Source organism: Manis javanica, chromosome X (assembly GCF_040802235.1).
Source record: "Manis javanica isolate MJ-LG chromosome X, MJ_LKY, whole genome shotgun sequence".
Lineage (NCBI taxonomy): Eukaryota > Metazoa > Chordata > Mammalia > Pholidota > Manidae > Manis > Manis javanica.
In genome coordinates, this window is record NC_133174.1 from 41764171 (window position 1) to 41778474 (window position 14304).

At 50.6% G+C, this 14304-nt stretch overlaps 2 protein-coding genes across 8 annotated transcripts; both read right to left on the bottom strand.

The window, feature by feature from the left end:
- Nucleotides 1-55: 55 nt before the first annotated feature.
- On the bottom strand, nucleotides 56-8703 carry SLC35A2 (solute carrier family 35 member A2). Of its 7 annotated transcripts, none has more exons than XM_017671446.3 (5): nucleotides 7824-8248; nucleotides 5768-5950; nucleotides 3330-3481; nucleotides 1691-1822; nucleotides 56-359 (listed from the first exon to the last, which is right to left on the bottom strand). In XM_017671446.3, exons 1-5 carry the CDS (start codon nucleotides 7912-7914, stop codon nucleotides 261-263), a joined length of 657 nt encoding a protein of 218 aa, XP_017526935.1. In that variant the 5' UTR covers nucleotides 7915-8248; the 3' UTR covers nucleotides 56-260. The 7 variants fall into 7 exon arrangements, with proteins under 7 accessions (XP_017526935.1, XP_036852210.1, XP_017526932.1 ...); XM_036996315.2 differs by having other exon boundaries at nucleotides 56-197; nucleotides 1691-2412; nucleotides 7824-8247; XM_017671443.3 differs by having other exon boundaries at nucleotides 1691-2412; nucleotides 7824-8245.
- A 372-nt stretch (nucleotides 8704-9075) lies between these two features.
- Nucleotides 9076-14194, bottom strand: PIM2 (Pim-2 proto-oncogene, serine/threonine kinase). The gene is made up of 6 exons (XM_017671447.3): nucleotides 13866-14194; nucleotides 13622-13731; nucleotides 12893-12943; nucleotides 10885-11257; nucleotides 10261-10437; nucleotides 9076-10162 (listed from the first exon to the last, which is right to left on the bottom strand). The coding sequence occupies exons 1-6, from the start codon at nucleotides 13924-13926 to the stop codon at nucleotides 9999-10001; spliced, it is 936 nt and encodes a 311-aa protein (XP_017526936.1). The 5' UTR covers nucleotides 13927-14194; the 3' UTR covers nucleotides 9076-9998.
- Nucleotides 14195-14304: the final 110 nt, after the last annotated feature.

Below are 14304 nucleotides of genomic sequence, written 5' to 3' on the forward strand. Positions count from 1 at the left end.
GACGCCTGAGTGCTTCCTTCCCTCACACTTTTGAAGCTTCCCAACCCAAACCAGCAAAGATGCAAAATATTTTATTAGCAAAACTCACCTAAGAAAACGGGGGGTGGGGAGACAGGGACATGGGGGCTGCACAGGCTGGAGGTGGCAGGGGTCCTGTCCATGCTCTCATTGCCAGAGCCAGTCCAGTTGCATCAGCCCTGCATGGGAATGGGGGTTGGGGACAGTGTTCCATGTCTACCTCCCTCCACCCCTATTTCTGATCAGTTTGGTCCTGGCTGGGCCAGGGCAAAAAGGGAGAATGAGACCAGGCCAGCATCTTCGATCCCAGCAGCTACGAACCCTTCACCTTGGTGAGCAACCTGTGGTGGGAATGGGGAGGAAAGAAAATCACAGAAAGCTGGCAGGCAGGTGTCCTGAGCAAGCAAGGGCAACAGCAGTGAGGCTGGTAGTCCTGGGGTTAGTAGCAGCCCACGCGGACAGAGCAGGTTCCTTGGGTCAGAAAGCTACACAGGGACTAAATAAATACAACACCTTTATTTAGCATGGGTATCCTGACATTTGTTCATTACAGTTCCTTAGAAAACAAACCAAAAAAATCAGAACAAATTAATCAAAAATAAAGATCCAAGGGCCCTATTTACATATGGCAAAGACAGCCCATATGCAAATGTATATGCACACCCACAAGCATGCGCGCGCGCACACACACACACACACACACACACACATATCCTGGGAAACAGTTAAGGGGTTAATAAGCTTTGGGGAGTGCATGGAGTAGGTTCCACATTTTAGCAATTTTTAAAGACACCCCCACCCCTATCAGGAATAAGGGTGCCTCATACAGCCAGTGGAGATCAAAAGTGGGTATGGTTGGCAGCTTTATTTGTCCTCTCAGTATGTCTCAGAAAAAATCCCTGCATCTGGCAACCAACAGTGTCCTGGATTCAATGAGATTCAGCCACTTGAAGACCTCCCCTCCCTACTTTTCCCAAACCCTAGATCATTAATTATCTGATTACACCACAAATCCCCACACCACTAAAAAAATAATGACCCCTACTACACCCTCCCCCAAAACAGGCTGATGCAAAAATCTTGGCTCTCACCCCTTTCTCTCTCCCTGGGAAAAGACCCGTTTTCCCAAGGGTTTCCATGCCAGGGAAGCTGCCCCAAGGCCACAAAAAACCCAGCTGCTGACATGATCCAGTGTGGTGGTGGAGGATAGAACACCTCAGCTATGGGAGGGAAATCACCCCACAGGTAGACATGGCATTACTAAAGAGCTGCAGGATTTTTGTCTAGTTTGTCTTTACAAAGGTAGAAGGATTGTTGGGAGGGAATCTCCCAGGCATGAAAGGACACCTCCAGCCAAGGTGGGGCAGACAAAAAAAGCCTTAAATGACAATACCCCCAACAGAGTCCCCAAAGGGGTTAGACTGCAACAGAGGAGGCAACTCTAAAAGCTCCCTTGTAGGTCAGCCTACAAGGAAGGGTTCACATGACACCTCACCTGGTCCCATGCCCCTCCAAGAGTCTCCATGGCCTGGAAGAAGAGACTCTAACAACCCCAGGGGAGCCAGGCCTTAGTGGCAACCTAGGTCCTGCAGATGCCAACACTCTCCACCCAGGCTCCCTCCCTTTCTGCCCCCTGCCCCCCACCACCAGCCCTCACTTCACCAGCACTGACTTTGGCAGGAAGGGCTCTGTGCTGAGGTCTCCACGGCGGGCAGCCAGCTGTGGGGGTGGCGGCTGTCCAGGAGGCTGCTGGTGAGGGCAGGGAGCGGAGGGTGCTCCAGCTTTGGCTGCAGCTCGGGGCAGGCTGTAGAGGTAGACGGCACCGATGACCAGCCCAGCGCCAAGGGCAAACAGCGGGTCCACATGGAAGCCAAAAAGGCGGATGGAGGCGACAGTGGACAGCACAATGGACAGGGAGGTGGCAAAGCCCTTGAGGATGTTGTCGGCATACTTGACGACAACAGCCACGAGTAGCCCACCGAAGGCCTGGTTGAGTACCACACCCCAGACAGCAGGTGTGTATCCAAAAAAGAAGCCGCGGTGGGCCACAGCAGTGCCCTCAGCCCACCAGAGCCCCAGCAGGCCAAGGGCAGTGCCGAAGAGGCCCAGCTGCAGGTTGCGCAGCCAAACTGAGCCTGAGCTGCCTTTAAGGATCTTCTCGAAGTAGACACCTGCAAAGCCCGAGGAGAGACAGGAGGCCACGACAGCTGCTAGGCCCACTCCAGGGTTCTGATCCAGCGGCCGTGAGGCCCCACCACCGGCTTGCTGTGCCTGAACAATGGCGACACCAGTGAAGAGCAGCAGCAGGGAGGCCCACTGCAGCCGGGAAAGGCTGCGGTTCAGCATGAGCACAGAGAACAGTGCTGTGGTCAGTATCTTCAGCTGGTATGTCACCTGTGAGGGGCATGTGGAAGGCACTGAGGGCTGTCCCAACCCCCAACCCCTGTACATGGGGTACAACACCCACATAGGCCCCTAGGCACAATGGAGGAACAGGATGAGGTAGATGGCAATAAAAACAGCAAAAATATTCAGCCACTGGCTACTGAGATGAACCTAAATCGCTCTGACGTGCCTCCCACAAAGTATACAGGAGGACAGCTATGCAAGGAAGTCTCAAGCCATACCCAAGTCCACATCCCAGCCCATTTTCTGGCTGTGTGACAAGGAACATGGCACTTGCCCCATCACCATCATCTGTAAGATACAGCTGATATACATGAAACACCTCTCCCAATTTAAGTAATGAATGAATGAATAGGAGGCTTTGTGATGAGAGAGGGCTTGATAAACACATGGATACAAATGAAATCACCCTCAGTAACATCAGCAAACACACACTGCTTATTGTGTGCCAGGTATGGGCCTAAGCCCTCCAGGTGGATTTGTTCATTTAATCCTCATGTAGGAAGTATATACTATTGTAATGTCCAATTTAAAGATGAGAAAACTAAGGCACAGAGAGGGCAAGTCACTTGCCCAAGATCACACAGCTGGAAGGCAGCAGAGCAGAGATTTGAATCCGGGCCCTTTAACCATTTCACAAGGCTGCCTGAAGAGCATAAAGCTTATCTATCACTAACCAAGGGCTCTTCCCAGGTACTCTTTATTTTAGTCATCCCAGCAGCCCTGGGAGTAGGCATTACCATTTCCATTCCCAATTCTCACAGATGAGGAAACTGAGGTTGAGGGAGACCCAAGGACATTTTGAAGGTGACACAGCTCCTGCTCTCTGCAGCCCTCCCCTGCCAACATCCTACAATCCCCACCCCAGCCAATTCCTCCAGGGCCGTGCTGGGCTTGGGGCTCACCTGGAAAGTGGCAGCTGGCAGGTTGGAAATGGCAACATACTGGAGGTTATTCTGCAAAGTATAGATGAGAGAGGGCACTGCAAGCTTGAGTGTGTCCATATACTGCACCAGGACAGCCTCGTGAAGGAAGAGAACCAGGTGTTTCACATTACCTAGGTGGGGGCAGGAGAGCCCTTTTTAGCACCGACTATCAAAGATGGGGATCCCCTAAGGGCCAGGACCAGGCCTGTCCCTGTGTCTCCCCACCACACTCTGACTCCGAGGGCTAGAATCTGTGCTCCCAATTTCCCTACAGTACAAGCACATCTCCAGTAGACCTTTCATCCTTAACATTGTGACTGAGGATCACAGACCATATTTCACTCTTGCAGCCTACCTCCCTTGCATAGAGTCTCATTCAGGGCAAGCACTCAATACATGACTGTATAATGAAATAATCAGCATTAACTAGGAGCCTGTAAAGGAGAGAAGCCTTAGGGCTGTGGATGGAAAGCTGTTTACCAAACACAGGGGAAGGTTTAGACTTATCCCAGCTCCTTACTGTCCTGGGAGCTGCCAAAGGGCAGAGGCCATCTCTGACTCTGCCATAGGCCCTGCACACACCAAGCAGTTGCCCCTGCACATGGAAGAATAGGCTTGACGATTAAGCAGGAAGTCTGGTTGGGACCTGCTCCAACCAATACATGAGAATACTTTCTTACATAATAAGGCCTTTGCAAAACTCACCCCACTTTTTTGCAGTTTATCTGTTAGGTCTCATCTGAGTGTCACTCCTTAGGGAAAACTCACAACCACTGCAGAGGTTATTGGAGGAACTCCTGCTGATGCTCATTCACAAAACCCTGTCCTTGTCCTTCATGGCATTAATTCCAGTAGTAATTACTGATCTCTAACCCTTACCCAAATTCCCTGGGTGTTCAAAAATGTCCAGGGGTTAGAAAGGTAATATAGTATATATACCATATATTTCACACAACACACCCCACAATCGAGGGTGCACACCACAATCAAGGACATTCACATTTCTGCAGTGACTTTTGTAAATACTCATAACAAACAAGAAAAATAAGAATCACAAGTACACAAATAGCCCCACATCAGGTCAGGCCAAGTTTTGGCACCAGACTAATTCAAGGAAAAAAATTCCTGGGGGCGAGGGGCCTTTTGAAATTGTAGACAAGGGGTGAAGGCCTGTGATTGAGTCTGTAGCTATGTCTCCCTGTCTAAACTATCAGCCCTATGAGAGCAAGACACATGTCTGCATTGCTAACACATCCACCTCCATGGCCAGAGCACGGCCTGCCACAGTGTACACTCCGAAGTGTCTCAGCATCAGTCAAGAACAGAGGAGGTAGTTTTCTAAATTGCTGCCTCCCAGGGCCCTGGAGCTAATGAGTGGGCTAGAATGTTTTTGTCAATTTAAATATCAAGGACAGAGCTGGATAATCCATCTTTATCCTTTAAATGTGCAAGGCGTTTATAGAGAACTGAATGCTTAAGGAAGACGCCTTCAGGGAGGTGTTTACATTAGTAGATAAAGCCACCTTACAGGATACAGGACAGAAGAATATGTTAAATGGTACCATAGGGAGGTAGTTAGCAAAATCCAGGTTAACCAGTTTATATGACAAATGACCTGATTTCTTCAACAAATTAACTTCAGAAAAAAAGAGTTCAACAGGAACCTGGAGGTTGACCTAGAAAATAACCAATTTCAAAACACTGACTTTACATAAACCCAATTCAGGCAAATTTTTAAAAATTTGTATGACACTTGAGAAAGCATTATAAATTTGAACATTGGATATTTGATTATTTTATTAACTTTAAAAATCATTAATTTTTTTATGTATTATTTTTAGATATTGCAGTTATTGTTTTTAAATGTATCAAAATACTTATTCAAGACAATAAGGCAGGATTTACTTCAAAATCATAATTACTTCCTGTGGGACATACTCCAACATAATGAGGCAGGCAGTACACAGGCAGATACATGGACTGGCAGTGAGTGGGTAATCACTGATGTTGCTTAATGGCACAGTGGTCATGAGTTGATAATCACTGAATCTGGGTGGTGAGTACATCATATTTTCTTGCTTCATTATTCTCACCAATTCTGTGTGTTTGAAATGATCCACGATGAAAGTTAAGAAAAATAAATAAATCATGTAAGGGTCACCTGCTACCTGATGAGCATTAGACTACCTTACCCCTCCAGTCCACACAGGCCAGCTCATGGGGGCTAGGGGTATAAAAATGTGGGTGCAGCTACTCAGAGCTGGAGGGACAAGCAGCCTAGCTGCACTTACGCACTCCCCAGGCAGTTTCACCATGCAAAAATCCTCCTCCAGGAAGCCCTCCATGTGGGCATGGGGCATACCCACATACACAGAGTCTCATCTGCCAACCCCAGTGCAGCCCCCTCCCGCTCATACCCCTCTTCTGTGCGAAGAGCAGCATCAGGCAGGTAAACCCTTTGAGCACTTCGGCCATGACCACAGCAGTGGTGGCAAAGAAGCGGTCCCCAGGCAGCGTGCGGGCGTAGCGGATGCTGAGGATGAGGGAGGCATTCTGGACCACGAGCACAGCTAGGGATATATACTTGAGGCGCCGGTGAGCTGTGGGGAATGGAAGGAGCAAGGGGCAAGAAGGGGTCAGAAGCTGCTGGGGCATAGCCACGCCACCACATGCCCCCCCATCTCCTTTCTCAATCAGGATCCTTCTAGCCACCTGCCACTTCCTCCCTTGACCTGCCTATCCTGACCAATGAGGGTCTGACTTCCACCTGTTTCCTGCCTCAGCTATAGACAGTAGAGAGCCAGAAAGGGAGAAGTGGGCCCTACCCTGCCCAGCCCATACTTGGAATCCTTGCTGAGGTGTCAGGAGATGGCCGGTACAGGCCTGAAACACCCACTCTTTGCCTCCTGAGAAGCATGCTCCCCAGGACTGAATACCAACTACATTCTCAACATTTATTGAGTGCTTAACATGTGCTTATTGAGAGTTTATCACTGGACTAAGGGATTTACAGTCACCCCTTGAACAACTTGGGTTTGAACTGCAAAGGTCCACTTATATGCTGATTTTTTTCAATAAATATACTGGAAAATTTTTTAGAGATTTGTGACAACTTGAAAAAATATTTTATTTTCTCTAGCTTACTTTATTGTAATACCGTATATAATTCATAAAACATGCAAAATATGTGTTGATTGACTGTTTATGTTATCAGTAAGGCTTCTGGTCAACAGAAGGCTATTAGTAGCTAAGTTTTAGGGCAGTCAAAGTTATTTGCAGATTTTTGATTGCACATGAGGGTCAATGCCCCTAACCCCGGCATTAAGGGTCAACTGTACGTGGATTACTTCGACAGACCCTTCTATCTCTCTGATCTCTGAAGAAATGATAAGGATTCCCATTTTATGGATGAGCAAACTGAAGATTTACATGAAATGATGCTTCTGTTTAATAAGGGGCTGTCCAATGTAAAGAATGATACCCCAATAAGGGAATGAGGCCACTGATGTATGTCCACCAAGGAAGTCTTTCTCCCATCTAAGGAATTATTCCATTCCCTCACACTCAGAATGGTCTCTCTCCAATCCCTTCCTCCTTTTAACGACTGATTCCTCCTGACCCAGAATGGTCTAACAAATATAAGAAATGATTCCCGCACTGTGCCCAATGAACCCCCCACAATGAATGGTTAATGCACCAAGAATGGTCTGGTTCCCTCAAGGGTATATGGAAATATTTCCCTATACTCCACATGGTCCAGTCCTCCTCCCACCACTGCGTTCCCCATACCTCCAGCCAAGGAATTATTCCTTGTTTTACTCACATTCATAATGTACTCTCCCCGCTGTAAGGAAGGGCCTGGCACCCTCAGAATGGCCTTTCTCCACCATAGAGGCAGGACCCTCCTACTCCAAATTACGATTAACTGTACCTTTATTAGGCAGGAACCCCCCCCAGAACGTATTTTCCCCGTATAATGAAGGACATCCCCAACCTCAAAATGGACTAAATCATGTAAGGAAGGACCCACCCCACCCTAACTCACAACAGCCCCCATCCTTTCATAAGGAAGACACCATATCCTCAAAGTAGCCTCTTCCTTCGGTAAGGAAGAACTCTCCCACCCTCAGAATGGTCTCTCTTCTACAAGGACGGAAGCCACACGCATTCGGAACGGTCTTAGTGGTCTTACCCTCCCCAAAAGGAAATAACCTCCCAGACTCAGAACTGTCTCTACTTTCCATATGCGGAATGCCCCCCCCACCAGATCATACCCAGAATGGTCTATTCCCCGCCCCAACACACTCAGGATGGTCCATTCCGTTCCCCCACCCTCCGCCCAGCACACAGACAGACATACACACGTCTGCCCATTCGGGATGCTCCCTCCCGCTTCAGTGAGGACGCTTCCTGACCCCACAGTGATCCCGACCTCTGCCCCGTTGCCTACTGCCTGGCCACAGCGTATCTCACCCGCACTTGCGGTCCCAGGCTCCAGTGCTCCCGGGGAGACCGCCCCAGGCCCAGCCGCCGCAGTGGAACCGCCAGACCCAACCGCTGCCATGTTGGCATCTGCCCGGCCCGTCCCCTCGGCAACAGCAGGCCACTTCCGAATCCGTCACTTCTACTTCCGGGCCTCTGGTCGGGGAGAGCGAAGGCCTAGCCAAAGCAGTGGCTTGCTTCGTCCGCTTCTGAACAGCCAATCTAAGACAGCAGCCTCCTGATTCTCAAATTCCGTTGGGGTCAGCAGATCGGACGCGCCATCGCCTCTCGCCCTCCTCTTCATTGATCCCGCTTTCCTTATTACCCGCCCATCCTTACTGGTCTCATTGGTTCAGCTGCCTCTCTACAGCGGACCTTTACTGGCACTTTCTTTAGATGGCACCGCCCTTTCCGCATCAGAACACCTATGTCCTTCCTGGTTGGACTGAAGCCCCACCTAGGACCCGCCTCCTTGAGAGCTTGTGGGCGCCGGGGAAGGAAATGCGACTTTTGAGGAAGTGAAGCCGGTGAGGGATAGGTAGGTAAGCTAGCAGCTAAAAGCAGAGCAGTTAAGGATATACAAAGGCACATTAGAACTGAGACTGAGAAGGGAGGCCAAGTCAGTCACTACTGAGGATATAAAAGAAGTGGGAAGGGGAGAGGTTAAGTCAGCAGGTAAGGCCTTGGCTTACAGGTTAGCTTTTGAAAGCAGGGCAAGAGAGGGTACTACTGAGGTTGGGTCAAGTGAAACCAGGAGAAAGCAGCAGGTAAGAAGGCAAAGTAGAGGTGAAGGGCAAAATAGGTGATGTACACCATTAGGAGACAAAGAGAGGGCTGGGAAGATACCTGTCAGCCCTCAACCCTGGCCCCGCCCTCACCAGTGCCCTGAAAGGTTTTCTTCTCCCATGGGGAAGGGATTTATTTCCGCCCCTGGGGCTGGGGAAAGGGTTTTTTCCTGCCCCCTGAGCTAGCCATCTTTGAGTGTATGTCCCAAACATCTTCAGTGTATACAGTATCTCCAACAGAGCCCTTCTGCAGATAAGGGTCACTACATAAGAATTGGGGGAAGGCGGCGGTAACAAAGTTTTTCTTTGTGGTCCTGCTTAAATGATCCCATAAAGATCTTTAGGATGGCACCACAACACTGAGGCTTCCAAAGGGCAGAGGAGAAATCCAGTCCACTTCCCTCTTGGCTCAAGCAGGCTCCACAAATGCCTTGCTGCATCTACAACTGGCCAGTTACTTCTGAGTCTATTACATTTATTAAATAGTGGGTTTCCACACATGGCTTTTTAAATAATCCAGGCAAGGGGAGAAGGGAGAGAACACAGTTGGGAGTTCCTCTCCCCTAATACCTAAGTATTTACATTTCAGCAAGTGGACAATCTTGGCTCACAAGGAGGCAGCAAGAATCCAAGAAAGGTGGAGCAGGGGTGCCCAGGAGAACAAAACAAGACTTATTTCCCCCACCCCAGTCCCAAAAAAACCATCCACCCCATCCTAGTGGACTCTGGTAGTGTCCATCTCCCATTCCTTCCCAAATCATGGAAGTAGGGTTCTCCTCACCAGAATAAGAGCACTTGGGATAACAGAGTAGGGTCCCCTCACCAAAATAAAGAAAAAAGAAAAGGATAAAAAAGGGCCCTGGGATGACAAAGGGCATTACCTCCCCCAGAATAAGCAACCCTGGGCTGAGGTAGGTGAGCAGCTTGACTGAACATGGGATCCTAGGCTAGGGGAAAGGGTCCCTTTGCTAAAATAAGAGCTGCTGGGGTATTGGAAGGAAAGCACCCTTGCCCAAGTCAGAGCATTTGAACTAAGTTTGTGTGGTGGTAGCAGGAGGTGCCAGTGTAGGGGTTACAACTCATCAGAATAAGAGTCCTGGGGCTCAGAATGGAAGTAACATCAACTAAATAAAATCCTTAGCAAAATGAGAAGTCCTCCCTCCAGAATAAGAGACCATAATTCCAGGAGGAAGGCTCCTTCTCAGGATTGGGATGGGGACTGGATAGACTTAGCTTATGTCTTTGGATCCCTGACCCCCAATCTCTGACCCTAGTAACACTGGATTTTTAATAACCTGTAAAACCAGGTCAACAGATGTCCACCTATCCCTATGGTATGGCCATGGGATGGCTATTCCAACTAGTGGGGGCCTGGTCAGGATTAGGGCATCAGGGACCAGGCCAAAGGGGTGGGACCCCCTTTAGGGGCATTCAGGGGTACATCCTCAGCTGGTGTCTGCATCCAGGGGTCCAGCAGGATCTCCTCCAGTGAGGGTCGGGCAGAGGGTTTGGGGGCCAGGCACCGACGGATTAGGGCACAGCAGTCTGCAGATCAGAAGTACACAGGAAATTAGCAGTCATTTGGGGGCACAAGTCTCTGGGAGGCATGGAGTCCACTAGGCTAGGGCCAGTGAGGACCTTACCTGGAGAGACATGGGCAGGGAAGTGGAGCTCAGCCTCCAGAATCTCCTGGTCCCTCTCAAAGGGAATGTCCCCACACACCATGTCATAGAGGAGGATACCCAGTGACCAGACAGTGGCTGGGAGTGCATGGTACTGGTGACGAGAGATCCACTCCGGAGGGCTATACACCCTTGTACCTGCATGCAAGCCAGAGTTTACAGCACTCTCTGTTAATGCCCTTCTCTCACCCCATCCTCCCCAGGAAGTATGGTCCTCTCACCAGGACTAAAAGAACTTACCATATGAGCTGGGTCCCCTCACCAGTATAGAAGCTCTTTAAATGTAACAGCAGGGGATCATCACCAGAAAATGAGCAGTTAAGATAACAGCAGAGTCCCTCAACATCATAAAAGCACTTAAAAGTAACAGTAGGATCCCCTTACCAGAAAAAGAACACTCAGGGTAATAACAGGACCCCTCACCAGAGTTAGAGCACAGAACAAGGTCAGGGCACTGACAGAAGATGAACTTTATCAGAGGGCAAGCCTTGAGAATGCCCAATATTAAAAATAAAAATCAAAGGTCAAGAGGCCATAAAGATAAAATTTAAGAAATACCGCCACTGAGTTTTAGGGAAGCCTTACCATCAAAGTCAGTGTAGGGTTCATCATGAAGCAGGGCACCAGAACCAAAATCAATGAGTTTGGTACAGCCACGGCGGAGATCCATCAGGATGTTCTCATCCTTGATGTCACGATGGACAACTCCACGGGCATGGCAGTGTCGAACAGCTGCCACTACCTGGGCAAAGAGGCAGCGGCTTCGGCCTTCACCCAATGGGCCCTGCTCTGAGATGTAATCAAAGAGATCCTGGGCAGGCAAAGGCCTCTCGAGGACCAGCATGAAGCCCTCTGGTGTCTCAAACCAGTCAAGCAGGCGGATCACACCAGGGTGTCCACCACCTGCACCCACCTTCCATAGCAGAGCAACTTCCAGTGGGCATGTGACTGAGTCAGACTGTGGGGAGAAGCAGGCAGAGAAAAGAGAACACAGACGTCAGGCCATCAGATCTGAGGCTGACTTGCCTGGACTTAAATCATACCCCTATCAGCCCCCTTACTGGTTGGCCCTTGAGCAACCCACTTCCCTCCCTTGCCTCAGTTTTCTCATCTTAAGGGCTCAAACTCACACAGCCATTGGGAAGGTGATTCGAGCCAAAAGCCTATGCACATCTGCCATGTAATAGGAGCTCAGTAAATATTTAAAGGATAAATAGAAGTGGTTCTTAACAAAAGGCCTTCAGCAGAAGCAGCAACTGATAAACACTACTATGTAGGATTTTATCTGTTTTGTTCACTGAGATCTCCAAAAAGATTAGAACTATACACACAGTAGGTGCTCAATACATGTTTTGTTAAATGGATGAAAACACTTTATAGCATAGTGTCTGGCACACAGTTAGCACTCAATAAATACTACTATTGTATAATGGCTTGTCTGCTTTGTTCACTGACATTGCTCAAGCTCTAGAACAGTGCCTGGTAACAGAGTAAGGCTACATTTGTTAAACAGGTGAAAGCAATTAGGAGAAAAGGACCTTAGCACAAGCTCTCAATAAATGCAGTATTTTGCCAGTTGCCTAGTTTTGTGCTTGGCACATAGAAGGTGCTCAATATACCTTTGTTAAATAGCTAGCAGTCATTAATTGCAAAGGATCTGGCACAAACTGTGATGTACATTTGACACCAACATAAAATTGTATGTTAACGACACTTTAATTTAAAAAATGGGGGATGGGAATTGCAATAAAGCAATATAGGAAAACAGTTAAGTACTTCTTGTCAGTTAAAAAAGAAAAGGAGCTGGCACAAAGTAAGAATTCAATGTTATCATACAATATTTTGTCACTGTCACCAAGCACCTAGTACTGTGTTTAATGAAAGTCCTGGGACTTGGAATACACTAAGCTCTTATAATGAAGCAAAACCTGAGGCATACAGTTGGCACTCAATAACAGACATAAATGTTACTGGCCACAAATGCTGCCTCACTGTAGAAACCCTGCACGGGCACAAGGACTACCAGAAGCAGCCTTTTTGCCTTAAGTGGGGCTCTCTACCCCGGCCAGTCCACGGACTTGCACAGCCGCAGACAAGTTTTCTCACGGCGATGAAAATTCCGCTACTGCGCAAACGCAGCTTCTACCTCTGGGCCCCACAGCCTGCGCAGGCGCAGTCTCCCCAGCGTCCGCCAGGGGGCGCTCCCACGCCTACAACTCGCCCAGACCCGCCCAGTTGTCCGTTAGCGCGCTAACGGCAGAGAAGCAGCAGCCACCGTCACCATGGCAACCGGTGACCTCTGCCCCTCTTTCCCCTCTAGCATGCCCTGCGGGCAGCCCCTGAAGCAGTGTTTCGAGGGAGGCTGAGAAAGGAGGGTTGGGGGGGGAGAATCCGGGGCTCTAGGGGAACTGGGGTGAGTCAGAACTGCATGGAGGTGTGGATGTCACCCCTGGGGAGTAAACATGGGCTGGTGGGAGTGTTCTCCTCACCGAGACAGAGCCCATGCAGTCTTAAAAGCTGCAGAAGGGCAAGGGGGTGAGTCCCTCGTCAGAGATGGCGTCGGCGGGTCAGGAATGGCTCCAAAGATACTCACCAAGGGGGACCAGCCCAGCACACGATTCCGGGGGATCACTTTAATAGCCACCTGGAGAAGAGGTTTGAGGTGAGGGGTTCGGCAGACGACCTCCAGACCCCTCCCAGTTTGACCCTCATCCTAGTCTTTCTGGTCCCAAGAACACCACACCACAACCCAAAATGAGCTGGGGCTTCTCCCCTGCCCTCCAAGTCCCCAGAACCAAGTTCACCTCTCCCACTATCCGTAGCCCTGCGCTCTCCTCAGGCTTCAGAACACCCCACTCCAGGTCCTGAGTTGTGAATTTCCTAACACCCCCATGCCCTCGAGCTTCCCATCCAGCTCCAGGACACCCTATCTCTGTCCCGGGGTCCTGGTCCTTACAACTCCACCCTGGTGACCTGCCTCCAAAATCCCAGCTCCAGGTCCCCACCTTTCCACACATACATCTCCTGGACCCCAGGGCCTAGAGTCCTCATGACCTCCACTCCCCAGTCTCACTCCCTGGATCACTAGAATTCCTGCCCTGAAAACCCCCCATCCCCCCCATCCCCACCTGGGCCGCCACACACGCTTGCGCGCGCTCAGCCACCCTCACCAATCCGGATCCTGGTCCTCATGACCCTACCCCTCACACATGGTAGGCTCATCCCTCCCCCCATCCCCCGGTTAATCAGCATCCCAGCCCCAAGACTCCCGCCCCACCAAACACACACACCTGGCCCTCCCCCATTCCCTCGTGTTGGATACCTGCAGTCGGTCTGTGACGCGATGTCCTGCGAAGACGGTACCAAAGCCCCCCTTACCCAGGAGGGGGCCGAGTCGGTACTCGGCCTCGAACGCTTCCCGATCCTTTCCTCCTACGCAGGCGGAGGCGAGGAAGTCAGGGTGGCGGCATGCTGAGCCCGGCTGCGACCCTCTCCCCCCTCCCCCCACACCCCCCTCAATCATTTCACCCCACCCGGTCTGGTCGCAACAGGAGAGCCTCGCTCACCTGGAGGCGGCGTGGGGGTCACGGGGGCCATGGGGAGTCCCTGCAGAGGCTTCGTCAACATGGAGGAGGTGCTGCGCAGATTGAGCCCGCTGAGCCCGCAGGGCGTGGACGCCCGGAGCAGCGAGGCTGGGGAGCCAGGACTCGGGGGCGCCAGGGTGGAAGGCTGGGAAACTGGTGGCCCAGAAGCGCCAGCAAACGGCGCAACGCTGAGATTCGCCGCGCGCGCCAGCCCCAACGCTACTGAGCCGGGGCACGCGCCTCCCGAGAGAGTCGCCCCGGGCGACAGCCCCGCCCACTTGGCTTTGATCAATCCGGACGCGGCACCTGCTGTACCCCAGCCAATCGGAGCCGGTCCTTATTTGCATACCACCCTCAACGTTTCAAGTACTTTCTTATGCAAATACATGCCCGGATCTTTCTGCGGGGGCGGGGCCTGAAT

Bases quoted from the DNA above. Each gene is read 5' to 3' on its own strand.
- PIM2 (XM_017671447.3), bottom strand. From the start codon at position 13,926: ATGTTGACGAAGCCTCTGCAGGGACTCCCCATGGCCCCCGTGACCCCC. The intron at 10,438-10,884 runs GTAAGGCTTCCC...GCTTGCATGCAG, and splicing joins ACCCTACACTGACTTTGATG to GTACAAGGGTGTATAGCCCT. The intron at 10,163-10,260 runs GTAAGGTCCTCA...TCTGATCTGCAG, and splicing joins CCCTGCCCATGTCTCTCCAG to ACTGCTGTGCCCTAATCCGT.
- SLC35A2 (XM_036996315.2), bottom strand. From the start codon at position 7,914: ATGGCAGCGGTTGGGTCTGGCGGTTCCACTGCGGCGGCTGGGCCTGGG. The intron at 3,482-5,767 runs GTATGAGCGGGA...GCCCCCACCTAG, and splicing joins GCTCTTCGCACAGAAGAGGG to GTAATGTGAAACACCTGGTT. The intron at 2,413-3,329 runs GTGAGCCCCAAG...TGCCCCTCACAG, and splicing joins TGCCAGCTGCCACTTTCCAG to GTGACATACCAGCTGAAGAT.